This window comes from Panthera onca, chromosome E2, assembly GCF_046562875.1.
Source record: "Panthera onca isolate mPanOnc1 chromosome E2, mPanOnc1 haplotype 2, whole genome shotgun sequence".
In the NCBI taxonomy this organism is placed as follows: domain Eukaryota; kingdom Metazoa; phylum Chordata; class Mammalia; order Carnivora; family Felidae; genus Panthera; species Panthera onca.
In genome coordinates this window covers 58115058-58133225 of record NC_138353.1, presented here as the reverse complement: position 1 = coordinate 58133225, position 18168 = coordinate 58115058, and the positions used below count along the sequence as shown (strand labels likewise).

At 53.2% G+C, this 18168-nt stretch overlaps 1 protein-coding gene across 1 annotated transcript; it reads left to right on the top strand.

Moving 5' to 3' along the window:
- Positions 1-15: 15 nt before the first annotated feature.
- EMC8 (ER membrane protein complex subunit 8) lies at positions 16-17674 on the top strand. Its single transcript, XM_060649992.3, has 5 exons — positions 16-476; positions 8431-8507; positions 15591-15660; positions 16634-16728; positions 17203-17674. Exons 1-5 carry the CDS (start codon positions 246-248, stop codon positions 17360-17362), a joined length of 633 nt encoding a protein of 210 aa, XP_060505975.1. The 5' UTR covers positions 16-245; the 3' UTR covers positions 17363-17674.
- The last annotated feature ends 494 nt before the right edge of the window (positions 17675-18168 follow it).

Sequence of the window (18168 nt, the reverse complement as noted above, 5' to 3'; positions counted from 1 at the left end):
GAGAGGCTGCTCTACGGCGGCGCCCGGCCAGAAGCGCGAGTGGAGTGTGAGGCGGGCGCGTCGCCTTCTCCCCGGCGGGTTGCTGGTGTGTGGGGAGCCCAGCCCGCCGCGGGTCTCCGCCAGCCGCGGGGCCGCGCCAGGCCGCCGCCGCCTCACCCCGCTTCTCCGCTGAGTTGCCGGGCGGCCGGGCGGGGGATCCAGGCCTGAGCCGGCGCCGGGGCCTCCGGGGCCCTGCCGGGCGCAGTATGCCCGGGGTGAAGCTGACCACCCAGGCTTACTGCAAGATGGTGCTGCACGGCGCCAAGTACCCGCACTGCGCCGTCAACGGACTGCTGGTGGCCGAGAAGCAGAAGCCCCGCAAGGAGCACCTCCCCCTGGGCGGCCCCGGGGCCCCCCACACCCTCTTCGTGGACTGTATCCCCCTCTTCCACGGCACCCTGGCCCTCGCCCCGATGCTGGAGGTGGCCCTCACCCTGGTAAGCGCGGGAAGGGCGGCCTCCCCTCGGAGCGTGCGGGCGCGGCCCCGGCTGGAAGCGCGGGTGTCCGGCGGGAGCCCGGAGGCGGCCGCGGTGGCGGAGAGCGGGGTGCCCCCGCGGGCTCGGCCCGGCGCCACGGGGCCGCAGCCGGAGCGGCCGCCTATGCGGTCGCCGTGCCCCCAGAGGCGCTGTAGGTCCGTTCCTCAAACCGGTAGCCTTTGCAGGAACGAGCTGTCGCTAACTGGGTCGGGACTCGACCGCGCGGATGCTTTGGGGACCGGGAGGCGCGGGCAGTTGTGATGAGCTGGGAGTTCGACGCTGCAGCGTGCTTCCCGCGCCGCCTCCCAGAGCCCGTTCGGTACCTGGCGTGGGTGTAGACGCCCTGGTTCCTTGGCGGGCAGTGCCCCGCGGCTCGAGAGTCCAGACGTGTTCGGAGAGGTAGTTCTGACCTGACAGGCACTCCTCCCTTTGAACGTGCGCGACCGCCGTGTAAGGAGAGCCTGTCTGTTCCCGCCCGTGGTTTTTCTTCGTCGAAGTCGTCTCTACCCGCAGCGCGGGGTTCGAACTCACGGCCCCGAGATCAGGAGTCGCACGCCCCACGGACCGAGCCTGCCGGGCGCCCCAGAGGACGCACCCATGGTTTCAAAAGCTGGAGACTGAACTTAGAAGGCGGTAGCAGACCTGCCTCTCAGCCATCGCACTTGGGTGTGCTGAGCGCCTGCTGTATGCACGTGCGGTGGGGGAGAGGTTTAGCTCACGGACCAACTGTAACGGAACTCCGGGCAGTAGTTCTTAGGGTCTGGGGATCAGCGCAGGGAAAAGACCACCTGGAAGGTCCACGGACTTGTTAAAACCTCGGAGCGGAACAAACCCGAACCTCGGAGCCGCCTCCTGAGTTGAGATACTGTTTACTTTCCGTTTAAGTACAAATATAAACTACGATCCTTAAGAAAGTTGGTTCACACAGAAGGTAGTTGAGTTTGAGAAGGTGTGGCTAGAAATGCTTTGTCCATACTTCACCCCAAGTAAAATGAGCCCGTTTCATAATTTTCCTAAATGGGTTCTCGGGAGGTGGGAAGTCCCCTTGGGCAAATGGCCCCCCAAGGCCTACGGGGCGCGTCTTTGAGGGCCTGTTAAACTGGACCATTGTGTGCATTTCTCCACATCTTCTCAGGGCAGGAGATAAATGAAAGTAGGGATTTATAAAACGCATCCTAGCTGCTCTTGAGGGGATGTGCTGTCAGTACCAAATTGGCCCGGGGAGTGGGGGGGGGGGGGGGGGCAGTTGATGCAAGTGTTTCAATCCAGCCGCCTTAATTACTCTGATCTCAAGGGAATTGCAGGTGCTTGGACATGCGAAATACAGTCATTTGCAGGGAACTAGGTTTACCAGGAGCACTGATGCAGGATTATTCAGTTTTCCAGTCGGGCGCCAGGCCTGTGCTGGGGGGCGGAAAGAAAGGGCTGTGGATCACAGCACCTGCTTGGCCGTTGATCGTGCTCCAAGCAGAAATACAGTCTCTAAGGATAAGTGCCGTATGTGGGCTGGGGCAGAAAGCGGTGAGGTCCAGGGCTGGCCCAGGCTTGCCGAGTCAGGGAAGGCAGGCTGCCTGGGGAAATGCACTTGCCAGGAAGGGCTAGGCGGGCCACCCAAGTAGTAATGGGGGGAGGGGGGGCGGGGCGGAGAGAACATTCAAGGCAGAGGGGGGACGAGAAAATGGCAGAGAGGGGGAGCTAGAGCGTAGAGTGTTAGGGGATCGAGGGCAGATTTCAGAGCAACCCGCAGGTCACACGGGAGTGCGGGCACCATCATGAGGACAGAGGGCCGCCACTGGAGACAGTTCCACGGGCGCATTTGTGTGCTGGAGGGATGGCTCCAGCCTGCAGCAAGGAGAGTGTTGGGAGAAGTGCATACAGGACCAGAGGCAGAGAGGTGGCAGGTCAGACAGAATCAGGAGGAAGACTCCACGGGACTCTGAGACCGGTGACTGATCGTAGTGTGGACATAGGGAGAAGGAAGCAAGGGTGGCGCCTCGATTTCTGACTTCTGCCTTGGACGACAGTGGTGCCGTTTGTAGAGGGGAAATGAAGACCCAGCATTGAATGTTGCAAAATGGGTCTGGAGCCTGGAAGACGGACCGGCTGGCATTGCAGGTTGGGAACCGGTAGCTTTGCAATGACTGTTGAGGCTATGAGAGCAGGTCGTGTTGGGAGGGGCAGCGTGTGGAATGAGGGGAGAGCTATGGATGGTGCCTTTACAGGGTGGATGGAAGGGGAATCGGCAGGGGAGTAGCCAGAGGGGTCTGAAGGAAACGTATGTTCTTTAAATCCATTTAAAATCCTGTGAGATGGCCTCAGTTAAGCATCCAACTTCAGCTCAGGTCATGAGCCCACCGTTCATGAGTTCGAGCCCCGCATCGGGTTCTGTGCTGACAGCTCAGAGCCTGGAGCCTGCTTCGGATTCTGTCTCCCTTTCTCTCTGCCCCTCCCCTGCTCAGACTCTGTCGCTCTCTCAAAAAAAAAAAAAAAAAAAAAAAAAATCGTATGAAATATCTAAGCGTCTTAAAGACAACTTGAACCTCACTTGGAATTGTCAAAGAATTTTTCTAATTCTTATTCTTAATTAAGCTTTGTAGAGTTAAAGGATTATAGTACTTCCATAAGATAGAAACACAATACTCGAGAGAATTAAATATACTACTAACTATAAACAACTGCATTAGAGTTACCTTTACACAAATTTTCCCCAAGGAGCAGAGCTGCCTCCCAAACCACTTAGCTGGGGAGGGAAGATGCCCAGAGGAGACCCGGACTCTTACAATGGCCCAGTGCCACCAGCTTGTTAAGAGGGAAAGGGGCACCCTGTCCCTCTCCCCCTGCCCCTCCCCCACTCACGCTGTCTAAAGAGAGGGAAGGGGGTACTGCCCGGGGCCCTGTTTGATCTTACCCGCCGCCCTTTTCCGTTCTGCCCTCACTCTCCACTTCGAGCACTTCCCCAAACATGCCCTTCGGTGTTTGAGTCTCCCGTCCCGCAGAGTTAACGTCTGCGCTAGATTCTGGGCCTCAAGTTCTGTAAGCAGTAAGAACAAGCTGGGGCTCCGCCCTTGCCCAGCGGTGGTGGGTTACGTTGGCCTCTCTTATACTGACCTACCCTGAATCACAGCCCCAGCCTTAGACAGGTGTGAAAAAGATGCCGATTGAGTACAAATTAAGTAACTCTCAGAGCAAAGTTACAAGGGAAAATTTGCGATTTGAGTCTATCCAAAAAAATTTTATCACAATTAACGTATTTCAGTTTATGCCATTCAGCTTTTGACTTAGCAACTTTATAACCTGAGGGCGGTGAAAGGTCTCAGCATACGGAGCCACAGTTTATCAGTATTTCAGCTATGGAAGATGCGGTTTTAATAAAGCTTCTAAATCCATGAAACTGTATAAACGAGGCCTCATTTTCATGGCTTTTTTCTATTCAGGGAGTTTCATATTGTAATTATTTTTAGTAACTGGGAAAGGCTGACTTGATAAGCAGTCCATCAAAGGGCAACATCAGATTCCTTTGAAAAGCTTTTCATTATAATTTTCCATTTAAAAAAAAAACCCTTCCATTTCTGGGTGCTTTTCATTTTTTTTTTTTAAAGCACTTATGCCTGTTATTTATCCTTATAACCCTTTGACGTAGGTAGTGACGGAATTATTTCTAATAGCGAAAACCCATAAAATGTTAGCAGGAAAATCAGTGTGGACCTGCTGTTTCTCTAATCCCTTTTTGTCCTTTTGCCCTCAGTTGATTTCCTGGTCCTGGTTCCGCTGAGATGACTTTCTCAATGGCCGGTTGGTCTAACCACCTTGATTCTTGTCCGGAATTCTTTCTGCTGCCTCCATGTGTGCCTTCTCTGTGCTCATTGGCATGGGCCGCTGTCCTCCGGCTCTTTCCTAAGCCCCCTGCCTACTCTGCCTGGTTACCTCCAGAACATTCACAGCTAGCCTGGGAGACGGAGATGGTTTGCTCCAGGCCCTCTCTTCGTTTCTTCCCTCTGAACTTCACCCTCGCCCCATCCCATGTACCTCCAAAGCTCTTTCACGGAGCCAGCGGCTTTCCATCCCGCGGAGAATCAGCACCCAACTTTTCTTCTCGATGCGTCTAGCCCTCCCCTTAGGCTCCCAAGACCTGCTTGTTGCCGCAGACGGCAAGGCTCCCAGACACCCCCAGCTTGTGGGTGGCACGTGTGGGAGTGATGCCCTCCTCAGGGTGGCTCTCCTCCTGCCTTACCTGCTTTATGGCGATGGCAACGGCACGGTCGCACGAGGGAGGTAATACTGCTATGAAAATGATAATGTCACACACGCGTGTTAGCAAGTTTGCAGAGAGAAGCTGGTAATTCTTTGTGCACAGCTGAGCTGGCAATGAACGAGTGGGGCCTGGTGCCTTTAGTCGTTCTCCTATGTGTCTGACACGGAACAAGCCAGAAAAGGCACTTGGCAGAGGGTGTGGCAGGCTCATGCCACGGTAAAGGTGTCCTCCTTTTGCCTCTGACGGGTAAAAGAAACCACAAGAGTAAATATGGAATTCAGACCCTGTGTGCGGAGCCTGTCGTCCTGAGCTGTGGTCTTCGTGTGGATTGTTCACGGGATGCGTGGCGGGACAGCAGGGACCGTGGAAGTGGACTCACAGAGAACGGAGATCAGATGCCAGCCGCTCAGTTCTTCTGCCTTGCCCTGCCCCACCTCGGGGCGAGCTGCCTCTTAAATCCACTGAGGCTTTTCTTAACAAGCCACTTGGGCTTTCTGAGGATTCGGAAGCCCCTCACCACCTGCCCGCCCCCTCCTTGCCTCCCCTGTTCACACTGCTCGTCTTCTGCTCACTGGCTTTTACTGCCCTCCGGGTCACTCACCTGATGAGGTCTGGTTCTATTTTTGAAACCATCAAAGAAAACTCTTCCATCTTATTAAAACTTGTTCACTCTGGGGCGCCTGGGGGGCTCAGTCAGTTAAGCGTCTCTCTCGATTTTGGCTCAGGTCATGATCTCACGGTCCGTGAGTTCGGGCCCCGCATCCAGCTCTCTGCCGTTAGCACGGAGTCTGCTTGGGATTCTCTCTGTGCCCCTCCTCTGCTTGCGTGCTCACTCGCTCACTCTCTCAAAATAAGCAAATAAACATTTAAAAAAAAAACCTTTTTTTCCACATCCGCCCTTCTGTATTTTCAACTGTCTGTCTGTCTGTGGGCCGTGGACGTGGGTGTGCATGTCCATCACAGGCATCCTCACAGCAAGCTTAGTTGTCCTTGTTTGAATCGTTCAAAAGTTTTAAAACCAAGCCAGAGCCTTTATGAACGGGCTCACTTTTAGGGCAGCCTTTTCAGAGAGTTTTAGAAGCTCGAGGTCATGATGCTGTTTTTCTGCTGAAATTGATTCGACCACCGTGTTTGTCACAAGAATCGCCTTCACGTCAGTTACTTTCCGTGCTCCCTGAGCACAGATACAGGTGATCCCACCTGTGTCTGCTGAGGGACATGTCCTGAACTGTTGCCTCCAGCCCAGGATCGGATCAGGAGCAGCTGAGACAGCTCACGGGGTGGTCAGAACAGCAACAGGCAGCAGGTAGTGGTCCTTGTACTAAACGTAGCTGTGGTCAGCCAAAAATGATCCCCTGGCGTGTCCACACCCTAATACTTGGAACCCATGAATATGTGACCTTACTTGGCAAAGGGGACTTTGCAGATGAAATTAAGGATCTTGAGGTGGGGAGGCGAACCTGGGTGATCTGAAGAGCCCGGTGTAATCATAGGGTTCTTTTAAGGAGGAGACAGGTGGGGCAGTACAGGGAAAGGAGAGGTGATGACAGAAGCAGAGGTCAGGGTGGTGCAGCCCCCAGTCAAGGAATGCGGGTGACCTCTAGATGCTGGACAAGGCAAGGAGGAGATTCTTCCCTAGAGTTTCCAGAAGGAATCAGCGCTGCCAACCCATTTTAGATTTGTCTCCAGTTCTGACTGGCTAGAAGGACAAGCCTCACCAGAGAGCCAGGAGAGGGCCTCTCAAGTGGCTAGCGAGGACGCACTCAAGAGGCTGGTCTTTGAATAGAAGTAAAAGCTGAGAGGGCGGGCTATGCTGAAGGGGCTAACCCTGTGGGTTTGAGTTCAGGGAATGGGGCCAGATGCCAAAGTTTAGAGCTGGGCTATGTCGTTTGGTGCTACAAAAAAATAGTTTTAGAAAAAAATGAAAGAAGTTGCTGCTGTAAGTACCAACAGAAAGTTTCTGGGACCCGTGCCTTTAAGAAGTGATAGAAACAAAATACAAGTGATTGTGGAGTACTTTGCAGCAAAGTTACAGCGAAAGAGCCATTATAAATATTGGAGACATAGCCCTAATCTTTTGGGTGGATGACCAAAACATCTAATTGGTTCATTGAGCCTTGGTTTTGACCCAATATGGTAATTCATGAGCTCTTAGGAGGCCAGAATTATTATTCTAATCCTTGTGCGAGCAGGGAACCTTGGACTGGGACCATCTGGTAATATCTGCTTTTAGTCACAGAGGACGCTGCCTGAGCCCCAAACCAGAATTCAGGAAAAAGAGCAGTACAGCTGTTTTTGTTTTTTGGTTTTTTTTTTTTTTTTTTAAGGAAAGAAGACTATTTTTAACTAGTTAATTTACTATGAAAAAACTGAGAATCAATTTTATTTCCTCTTCTGATTGAGAATAGAATTTACTGCAGTATGTTATTAAAATTCCATTACGGGGGGCGCCTGGGTGGCTCAGTCGGTTAAGCGGCCGACTTCGGCTCAGGTCACGATCCCGCGGTCCGTGAGTTCGAGCCCCGCGTCGGGCTCTGTGCTGACAGCTCAGAGCCTGGAGCCTGTTTCCGATTCTGTGTCTCCCTCTCTCTCTGCCCCTCCCCTGTTCATGCTCTGTCTCTCTCTGTCTCAAAAATAAATAAACGTTAAAAAAAAAAAAAAATTCCATTACGGCAGGGGCACCTGGGTGGCTCAGTCGGTTGAGCGTCCGACTTCAGCTCAGGTTGTGATCTCGCAGTTCATGGGTTCGAGCCCCACGTCGGGCTCTCTACTGACAGCTTGGAGCCTGGAGCCTGCTTGGGATTCTATGTCTCCCTCTTTCTCTGCCTCTCCCCTGCTCACGCTCTGTCTCTCTCTCTCTCTCTCTCTCTGTCTCAAAAATAAACATTAAAAAAATAAAATATTTTTTAAAATTCCATTATGGCAAAACAGGAGGACCTTTTGTTGTTTTTCATAATGGCATTAGACCTGCCAGAAGCTAAATCTGATGAGAGAAGAGTGGCATTATAAAATGGACAAAAACTTTGAAAGTCGGCCACCGTGCTCCCGTTTAAAAGCATGCCACAGGGAATTGAGTGCACGTGCATACACACCCCCACCTGCCTCTGCCCCCAGATGTCGGTGGCCTGTTTACCCCACATCCCAGCATAAAGTGTTTTCATGGTTTGTTGCTAGGAATACAGAAATTTAAATAGAATATAAAAAAACTTGGTTTCAAGAGACCGAGATTTCCATTGTGGCTCTGCCCCGGCTGTGTAAATGTATAGGTTTAGTTTGCTTCTCTGTGAGAGATCGATTTCCGGCATCTGAAGGCTTGCTCAAGCCCCAGAATGCGTCCATTCTTTATATCTGACGAGGAGGTGGGTAAACATGGTCCCCTCCTTCACCTCCCTGCAGTGCTGCCCCTGTGCAACATGTGTGGGCATTGGGGCCCCTCAGCGAGAGTGATGTGGCCTCCCGTGGACCATGGACAGCAAGCTAGTGGGGCCTTTCTCGTGGGAGCACCCATTTTCTTGTAGCTTTCTCCTGGGGACGAGGATTCAGGGATTATACTGTGTCTTGTCCGGGCGGGGAGGGCGGGGGGCAAGGTCTCCTGTGTTTATGAAGAGGTGACATTTAAGAGAAAATCATTCATCTGTTATTCCCAATGTTTGTCTCTTTCAGATTGATTCATGGTGCAAAGATAATAGCTATGTGATCGCCGGTTATTACCAAGCTAACGAACGAGTCAAGGATGCCAGGTATGTCCAAGCCACAACCCTCTGGTGTGAAAGAACGATCATGTGACACACAGTCTCTGATGCGCCTCTTGACCGTCGGTAGGCTCTGTGAGAACAAACCCCTCCTCGCCTTCCGTGCTCGTTTATAGCGTCTGAGAGGAGCTGCGGTGTGGTTAATTTCCAAACAGAAATTGTGACACTTGCATTAATTTGGAATTGAGATTTGTATAATCTGTGTTTTGCTTGAAGGGAATTCACACAATGAAAGCGACAGTCAGGGGCCTCTGATTCCGATCCCAGCTAGGAGTGGTGTAGGGCCGAGCATTAGGAAAGACTGCTGCCGTCTTTGGGGACAAATAAAACCACTTTTGGGTTTGGTGCTCTTAGGGTCTGTACCGTGATGAGGATGTAGTGTTTGCAGCTTCCTTCTTGTGGGCCCCTGGTTCTCACTAGTGAGCAAAGGCGAGGACGTGGCTCGTTTTCTGCGTTAGTCTCCTCCTCCACAGAGACAGGGACGGCACACTGGATGTTCGGATAACTTGAGGAGGGCCGGTCTGAGGGTCGTTTCCGAAGGTCTGGGCAGCGTGTAAGGGAACTCACCAGAGGGGAGGGCTCGGACAGAAGGCGGCACCAGCAGCCCTGCGCCTAGAGGGACCGAGGGGAAGAGGGCGGTAAGGACGTGCACCTCAAGAGAAGCAGTCCCTCTAGGGACACGGCCAGCAGGGCAAGCCCCAGAGGAGTCGGTGCTCTGATCTCCCTGTGATTTCCTTCAGCCGGAAACCAGGCACAGACGGGAGGTGCCCGGCACGGCCCTCTCGCTCGGCTCACGTCGTCAGGCAGAGCCACTGACTCCGGCGTCCAAGCAGTTGGGGGCTGCAGTGGACGGTCCCAGAGTTCCTGGGATGCCCGGAGTGCACCCACTTGCTCAGCATAAGTGAGGGAATGGACTCAGGAGCACTTTAGGAAATAACGCAGTGAGCCGGTGACCAGGCGTTGCTGTCATTGATGAGGCACAGACGTGCTTCAGGGACTGGGTGCGGGCAGGACTCACGGGGAGGCAGGGTGACCAGCCAAGTGCTGGGCTCCAGACAACCCTGGCGAGAGCCCCTGCTTGGATGGCAACATGCAGGGCCTCTGTGGTCCCGGGAACCACCACTCCTCCACAGGCCCCTTCTGCGTGTGATCCCATCGGCCCCCCGCGCATTGATGGCACCACGGCTGCGTCTCTGATCCAGACCTGTTCACAGGGCCCTTGTGGTCTCCGTCTTTGTTACGTGAAAGACCGGGCCCAGAAGGACCGGCCCAGGGCCACACGCACGCCCTGAGGGTGGTGCAGAGGCTCTCGCAGCGAGAGCGATGAGGAGCTGCTCTGTGGGGATGACCGGGAAAGCCCTCGGGGAGCGGTGTCGTCCGAACGGGGCACCCGGGAGTGGGCTTGTCAGGTTCACGTGTAGAGAGAGGAGGGAAGAGCGTCCAGAGAGGGGACGGGTGAGGTAGACACCGGGCGGAAGTGGGCAGGAATCCAGGGCACAACCCTAGAAAGGTCGGGCTCTAAGGCCTCTGGACCTGCACTTTGTAAGCAATGGGGAGCTGTCCTCGGAAGGAGGTTTCCTGAACTGAGCAATCCCCTCCCACAGGTGCTCTCACAGAAAGGCGAGGAGAACAGGCAGGAGGTAATGGCACCAGCGTGTTAAGTGTAGAAGCCTCCCTTTCCTTCCCCCCCCCAACACACTCCCAAACCCCGGCCTAGCGTGGTTGCCCCACGTGTGTGTGCACGGCTCTCATCTGCGCGCCTGTGTGGCTCACGGCGCCTCCGTCTTCCTGCCTCTATTTGGACCTCAGCCCAGCCCAGCCCAGCCCAGCCCTCTCCTACCCAGACACCATTTTTATGCGACTCGTAATCTAGACTTTCCCATTTCCTTCACCTGCTCTGCTCGGGAGGTTTTGCATTCCCTCATCTATGTCTGTTTACGTGCCTGCTGAGAGGCCCTTGTCAGATCTGTAGGGGGATTAAAGAGAGCTGGGGGACAAGAGGGCCCGTTACCCTTTAGTCCCTTCGGATGAGTCTCTGCGAGATTTGGGGCGGGGGGGGGGGGGGGGCGGCGCTTATCCTCCCGGTGTGTGTGCCGGGACTGCGTGTCGTCCTTTCCAACCCTCACGACACTCCGGTGGACAAAGTCCATGCAGACACGGTCACTGCACAGACGCCACACACAGCTTGGAAGCTCAGGAGCTACCGTTACGCTAACGTCCGTGTCCAAAACCATTTGCCGGGAAAACCTTCACTTGTCTCTCAGCCAGGCCTAACTTCAGATGTGTCCTTCTTTTAGAAATACCAGCTGATTGACTGTCTCACAGCCTGGGCCTTACAGTCAGGTACACTTGGATTCGAAGCATAGATGACTTACTGATTCGCCTCTTTGGGCTGCAGTGGTCCTGTCTGTCAAACGGTGGTAACAGCTCACGCCTCAGAAGCCGGTCTTGAGGACAAAGTGAAGCAACGTATATCATGTTTAGCTTTGTGCTTGGTTGGAAGTGCCAGCTTTGGGCTGTTACTATCACTAGTCCTATGATTGCTTTTTCCAAAAAAGGATCATTCAAATGTACTATTAGGACTATACCAAAAGAAAAAGCTTTTGCGCAGCCGAGGAAACCACCAACAAAAAAAGGCAGGCGAGTGAGCGAGAGAAGATGTGTGCAAATGACATAACCCATAAGGGGTTAATATCCAAGATGCAGAAAGAACTTCTACAACTCAACACTCCCCCCCCCCAAAAAAATAATAAATAATGAGCAGAGGACCTGAATAGACATTTTTCCAAAGAAGACATACAGAAGGCACAACAGTCCCAACAGAGAGGACGCTTGGCATCGCTCATCATTAGGGAAATAGCAATCGAAACCACAATGAGATGTCCCCTCACAGCTGTCAGAATGGCTAAAATCAACAACATAAGAAATACCAAGTGTTGGTGACGATGTGGAGAAAAGAGGACGTGTTGGTGGAGAATGCAAATTGGTGCAGCCTCTGTGGAAGCAGTGTGGAGGGTCCCCCAAAGTTAAAAATAGAACCACCATATGATCCAGTAATTCCACTACTGGGTATTTAAGGAAAATGAAAACACTAATTAGAAAAGATACATGCACCGCTGGCCGCAGCACTATTTACAGTAGCCAAGACCGTGGAAGTAACCTCAGTGCCCATCAGTAGATGAACAGATATGGAAGGTGTGGTATATACACACATAGAATAGTACTCAGCCATAGAAAATGAGATCTTGCCATTTTTGACAACATGGATGGACCTCAAGGGTATTATGCTAAGTGAAATAAGTCAGAGAAAGACAAATATATGATTTCACTTACATGTGGAATCTTAAACTCTTGGGGCACCTGGCTGTCTTGTCAGTGGAGCATGCGATTCTTGATCTCAGGGTTGTGAGTTTGGGCCTCATGTTAGGTGTAGAAATTACTTAAAAAGAAAATCTTTTTAAAAATAATAGGGGTGCCTGGGTGGCTCAGTTGGTTAAGGGTCTGACTTCGGCTCAGGTCATGTTCTCGCAGTCTGTGACTTCAAGCCCCACGTAAGACTCCGTGCTGACTGCTCAGAGCCTGCTTCGTATTCTGTGTCTCACTCTCTCTGCCCCTCTCCTGCTCATGCTCTGTCTCTCTTACTCTCAAAAATGAATAAATGTTTTTAAAAAATTGTTAATAATAGTAATAAATATAAATAACGAATAACTATTAAATACAGGGGATAAGCTGGTGGTCACCAGAGGGTAGGTGGGCGGGGGGGATAGGTGAAATAGATGAAGGGGATTAAGAGGTACAGACTTTAAATTACAAAATAAATGAGTCACAGGGGGCACCTGGGTGGCTCAGTCGGTTAAGCATCTGACTCTTGATTTTGGCTCAGGGTGTGATCTCACAGTTCCTGAGTTCAAGCCCCACATCAGGCTCTGCCCTGACAGCACAGAGCCTGCTTGGGATTCTCTTTCTCCCTCTCTCACTCTCAAAATAAATAAATAAAATTTAAATAAATAAGCCACAGAGATGAAAAGTACAACATAGGAGACATAGTTGTATTTTTAATGTTTTATTATTTATTTTTGAGAGTGAGAGAGACAGAGGACGAGCAGGGGAGGGGCAGCGAGAGAGGGAGCCACAGAATCCGAAGCAGGCTCCAGGCTCCAGGTTCCGAGCTGTTAGCACAGAGCCCGACGTGGAGCTCGAACCCATGAACCGTGAGATCATGACCCGAGCTGAGATGAAGAGTCGCACACTTAACCGACTGAGCCACCAAGGCACCCCAGGAAACATAGTTTTTTAAAAAACCAATCCATATTTTAATATTTTGAAGTGTAACATGTTTGTAGCTATTTTATTAAGCTTAAGGGCATCATGTCAAGTTTTATTATAGTACTTGATAATGACTGGTGTTTTGCTTCCTAATTTGGATTACACGTGGGGAACGTCAGTACCAGGCACAGCGCCCTGGCCTGAGGTTAGATGCTCAAAAAAAAGCATTTAGGTCGAGAATGTGCGATCTCAGTTCAAGCAAATTTCTGGCTTTGCGAGTGGGGAAGGGGATTGGCAAAGGGGTCTCTGCCTCCAGGGTGCTCCTGCAGGTTTATTTGAGCCGAGTCTTGACGGGAACAAGGGGGTGACCCGGCCTAGGAAGAAGCAAGGGGGTGACGCTGCTCCCATAAAGTGACAGTCCTACATTAGGAATGCAGTCAGGGGTGAGGCTGGTCAGGATTTGAGAGTAAGTGCGTGATGCCAAAAACTGTAAAGTGGCATTTCTTTCAAATACTTTTTCTACTCATTAACTACAATTCGACTTTTTTCAAAAGAATGCATTTTAAATTTGAGTTTCGGGGCATCTGAAGAGGTAGTTGTTGTTTTTAACGGATGTTTCTTGACCCCTTCCTGATAAAAGTCGCTAGCTACTATGAGTGATCATCATAAATGTTAGGACGATGGTTTTAGAAGTGTCTTCATGGCAGAAGCTTCACGAGTCTCAGAAGATCACTTACTTAGCAAACACCGACTTCCTTTCTCTGCATCCGAGGCGTGAGTTAGGGACGTCAGATTGTGTCTGGCCCGCGTTTCATGGGTGAATAGGCAGGCCTCCTCCGTGGCTCCAGTCCCCCTCCTTGCCATTCGCCACTCGAGCCGTGGTAACTGGGCGCCTGCCGGCTCCTGGTAAATGCGGCACGGCCGTGCGTCCCTTGCCAGGCTTTCCGCGGTGGCCTGAGGGACAGCAGCCCCTGGGACCCGTTCTCCTTCAGACTGCTTTGTTGTTTTTGCGTCATTTTTTCTAATCCTGCAGACTTACAGGCATCACATCACTGCAAATTCTCAATTTTGGACGTGAAAATGGAGTAATTAAATAAAATAACTCATTTTCCTGAGACATTATTAATCGGACTTTTTTTTTTTTTTTTTTTTTTCCCAGCTCAGTCACAGCATAATCATATGTTTCCTTAGGTAAACCCCATAATTATCCATGTGTTTTTGTGGCCGTTAAAATATATTACGTCTCCGTCCTGGGTTCAAAAAGCTGAGACTCTCCGTTGTGCGGGGCAAAAATGAGATGCACAGAAAGATCTGTGCGCCAAGGGTTAGGCGTTAAAGCGCTTCAGGAATAAACAGAGTTTAGATAAAGGCAGGCCAGACGGACCCCCGCCGGGGCAGCGTGGCGAGAAAAGAGTTTTCTGGGCATCATGGACGGGAGGGGATTCGGTAAGCAGAGAGCAGGTTGGAAGGGCATCCCAAACAGGGAACAGTGTGAGTGCCGGGGGAGCACGCGAGGGAGGCCGTATGCAGGCCGTTGCACTGACGTTAAAGACCCACAAAGCACTGCTCCCGTGTGTAGGAACGGTAGCTGGTCCACAGGGAGAAAGGCTAGACGCACGGAGCTGAGCACAGTGGGCTCTTGTCTCCCAAGCTTTGATGAGTCGCGGGAAACAGACCGGAAGTTTCATTTTAGGAAGTTTGATCTGAAGATACACGAGATAAGAGCCTAGAAAACGAGGCCGGTTAGGAAGCAGTTTTGGAAAAACCCAGGTGTAGGGTGACAGCCTGAGCACGGTGAGTGGGAGGAGGGCAGAGGAGGCCGAGGCAAGGGAAGAGTCTCCAGCACCCGGTGAGGGTCAAGGGGGAGTGGGCAGGCAGAGAAAGTAGAGCGGGAGGTTCCAGCTGGGCCGCAGGGCCGGGGGGAGGACGAGGGTGCTTGGCAGGCCTCCGGGGTGCAGACCCTCGAAGGTAAGGGGGTGGGTACCCCGGTGGCCCGAAGAGACAAGACTGCCGGCTTATTAAAGAGTGAGATTGGTTGAAATTTAAGAAACACGGGTGAAAGGAGACAGGTTGGACAGAGGGAACCAGGCAAATAGTGTTTTTTCCCATGGAGGAAAAGACCGGCTCAAATTTGGAGCGGGGCAGGGGCCACTAAAGGAGACCCCTGAGGAGGAGGTCTGCGTGGAGGGGCCCCCGGGTGCCAGGAGGCCTCTGCCTGAGATGGGATCAGAAAACAGCCAGGGCGGCGAGGGTAGTGCAGGGATGATGCGGGAGCCTCTCTAGTCTGCTCTGTGGACTCAAGGGTGCAAGTTGTCACTTACCGAGGTCGGGATGGGCCGGAGCCAGCGATAGGAGGCTGACGAGCGTGGAGAAGATTTGGAATGGCCTAGAAATGTTTAAACTTAAAAAGACAAGGCGGCCGACTCCATTGCCAGCAGCCGAGAGGTAGATGGAGTCCCTCTGTGAGCAGGTGTGTGATGAAGCAGGCGGCCAGGGAGGCGTCAGAGGGCGGGAGCTCCGAGCGTGTGCTGCGCTCTCCTCTCCGCTGGCTCCAGGGGGCCCTTCTGCCGGAAGGCAAGGGCCCGCTTCGCGCCGTGCTCCCCGTGGCCCGACGGCACTCCCTACCCTCGGCACAAGTCCCTGCGGCTGACCTCGATGGCCAGAAGCCGCCCTGGCAGGCGTGACGAGCGCGCACGGGTTACCGGCACCGCCCTCTGCCTCCGTGCGTGTGAGCCCTGCCCCGGGGGAGACTGTTGGACGGCGTCGACTAGAACGACTGTCAGCTCACTGCCGCGTCTTTTGCAGTCCGAACCAGGTTGCAGAGAAGGTGGCCTCCAGAATCGCCGAGGGCTTCGGCGATACCGCCCTCGTCATGGTGAGTCACTCTTGGGCGCTGTCGCGTTTTCTGTTGCCGGACCGGCTGCCGAGCGTTCTCTTGCTCACGCGGAGCCTTCTCGTGTGAGCGGTCTCCTCTCCGCAGAGGCTCCGTCAGGCCAGTGCCGCCCTTCGCGGCCTCCTCCCGGCTGCAGGCCCGCAGGCGCAGTGTGAATGCCGCCGGGGCGCGGCCCACTCCACGCCTCCAGGAGGGGCGGTCGTTCCAGCTCAGTGGTCCTCAGAGTGGGGCTCTGGGCCAGCGGCATCAGCACCACCTGGGAACGTGTCGGAAATGCAGATTCTCAGGGCCCGGCAGGCTGCTTGAGTAAGCTTCCAGATGATTCTGATGCGCGCTCAAGCGTGAGAGCCGTTGAATCAGAGCAGCCGACGGCCCAGAGGGAAGGAAGAAGTCAGGCAGACGCTAGCAAACACCAAACCCTTGGTACACAAGCTCAGTTCAGACAGACTTCTTTTTTTTTTTTTTTTTTTTTTTTTTATTTATTTTTGCGACAGAGAGAGACAGAGCATGAACGGGGGAGGGGCAGAGAGAGAGGGAGACACAGAATCGGAAACAGGCTCCAGGCTCCGAGCCATCAGCCCAGAGCCCGACGCGGGGCTCGAACTCACGGACCGCGAGATCGTGACCTGGTTGAAGTCGGACGCTTAACCGACTGCGCCACCCAGGCGCCCCTAGACAGACTTCTAACAGGGGGGCAGAAGCTCTGCTTTTGTGAGAAAGCTGTGAAGTACTTACTGAGCACTTATTCTCCGTAACAGTTAGTCTCGGGCCACTCGAGGTGTGATTGCACGCGTCGGGTTTGCGGAGTCCGCGCACCGTGTGGGGGTTTCTGTCCGGGCCGGGGCTTCCGCTGCCGCCTCGAGCCACGAGGAGGCACCTGAGGCCTTCCACCAGGGTGCCGGCTGCCGCTCCCCGTCAGCTCTGTTCACGAGCGCGTCCTTTGTCTTGTGCGCAGGTGGACAACACCAAGTTCACGATGGACTGCGTGGTACCCACGATCCACGTGTACGAGCACCATGAAAACAAGTGGCGGTGCAGAGACCCACACTAGTGAGTGCCGTGTCCTCGGGGCGGCCCCGTGCGGTGTGCTGGGGGCTGCTCCCACGGGAAAGCCGGCCCGGCCTCTGGTTTCGAGAGAGCGTATTCTCCAGGGGGGTGTACAAACCTCACACAGAAAGCGTGCATGCTCCCTGGCTCCCGAGAGAAGCTGGGTGCTACTCCGGGGTCCCCGCCCCGCCCCCGGGCCCCCTCTTTCGGGCCTCTGCTGTGGTTATTTATAAGCACTCTGAAAGCATCTGCCGTCCCCCTCCGGCTTCTTCACAATTTCGTTCGGAAGGGGCTCCTTCATTTCTCAACCATGCCCCGTGCTCTTTAGGCACATCTTTGTTGAAAACATTCGTGGGTGCTGGCATCCGTGACTGTCTTCCTTTGTCCCACTGTGTGTGTGGCCGGTTTTCTGTGTGCTCTGTTGGAAAGCCACCTGTTCTTTGCCGAGGGCCTGATCTCTCCTGTTTCGCCTTGTAGTGATTACTGTGAAGACTGGCCAGAGGCCCAGAGGATCTCCGCGTCGCTCCTGGACAGCCGGTCGTACGAAACACTTGTGGATTTCGATAACCACCTAGATGACATTCGGAATGACTGGACAAACCCGGAGATCAATAAAGCTGTCCTGCACCTGTGCTAGGGAGGGCTGTTAGCGACTGCTGTCTGGCTATGTCCACTGCACGGAAGAAGAAAGCTATTTTTCAGTGTAAATAACATCTCTCCTATAGCCCGTGTGGAGAGCTGGCCGTTCTCAGAGGCGGCACGTGTCCTGACAGAGGGCAGGATGTCCCTCTGCCGGCTTTTTAATGCAGTCGCCAGAAGAGGGGCGGAGTGTCCCATCCGACTGCCCCTGTGGAGTCCTTCCCAGTTGTCTGTTGCTCTAATCCTCCAGATCAAAGCTGTTTCTGCCTGTCCAAGATTGTTCCTATTAAACAGTTTTAACCTTTTATAATCTGGAGAGAATACTTCTTAAGTCTTACGAACTACCTTTAACAGAAAAAGCCCAGATCTTGTACTTGAGTGTTTGTGACTTTTCGTCCCGTTTGGGTTCGTGTCCGGTCCCGGGATCGGGTGCATGGCGGGCTGGTGTCCGTGGTGGGGAGCCTGCAGCCCTGAACCGCGCGGCCCCACACCCGTCGGGCGCACGTCGCTGCCGCGACCACACAGTGGGAACGATGCCACTGTCGCCTGAGAAACCTTCATCGTGAAGGGTGAAAACAGCCACCGCTGATAGTAGGAATTCGCGCGGGAGCACGGTTGTGATGCTTCTCAGTCAACCAGAAAGCTCGTGAGCCTGTGGGACCGAAAAAGGGAAAAGGGAACCGTATTAAGATGACCTTTGAAAGGCGGAAATCAGTCCCAACTCCTGACTCACTCGCATGATGATCCAAATGGTTCTAATCTGTTCTGTAATTGTTTCTTTTGTATTTGAAGCAACAAAAGCAA

Bases quoted from the DNA above. Each gene is read 5' to 3' on its own strand.
- EMC8 (XM_060649992.3), top strand. From the start codon at position 246: ATGCCCGGGGTGAAGCTGACCACCCAGGCTTACTGCAAGATGGTGCTG. The intron at 15,661-16,633 runs GTGAGTCACTCT...TCTTGTGCGCAG, and splicing joins GCGATACCGCCCTCGTCATG to GTGGACAACACCAAGTTCAC. The intron at 16,729-17,202 runs GTGAGTGCCGTG...TTCGCCTTGTAG, and splicing joins CGGTGCAGAGACCCACACTA to TGATTACTGTGAAGACTGGC.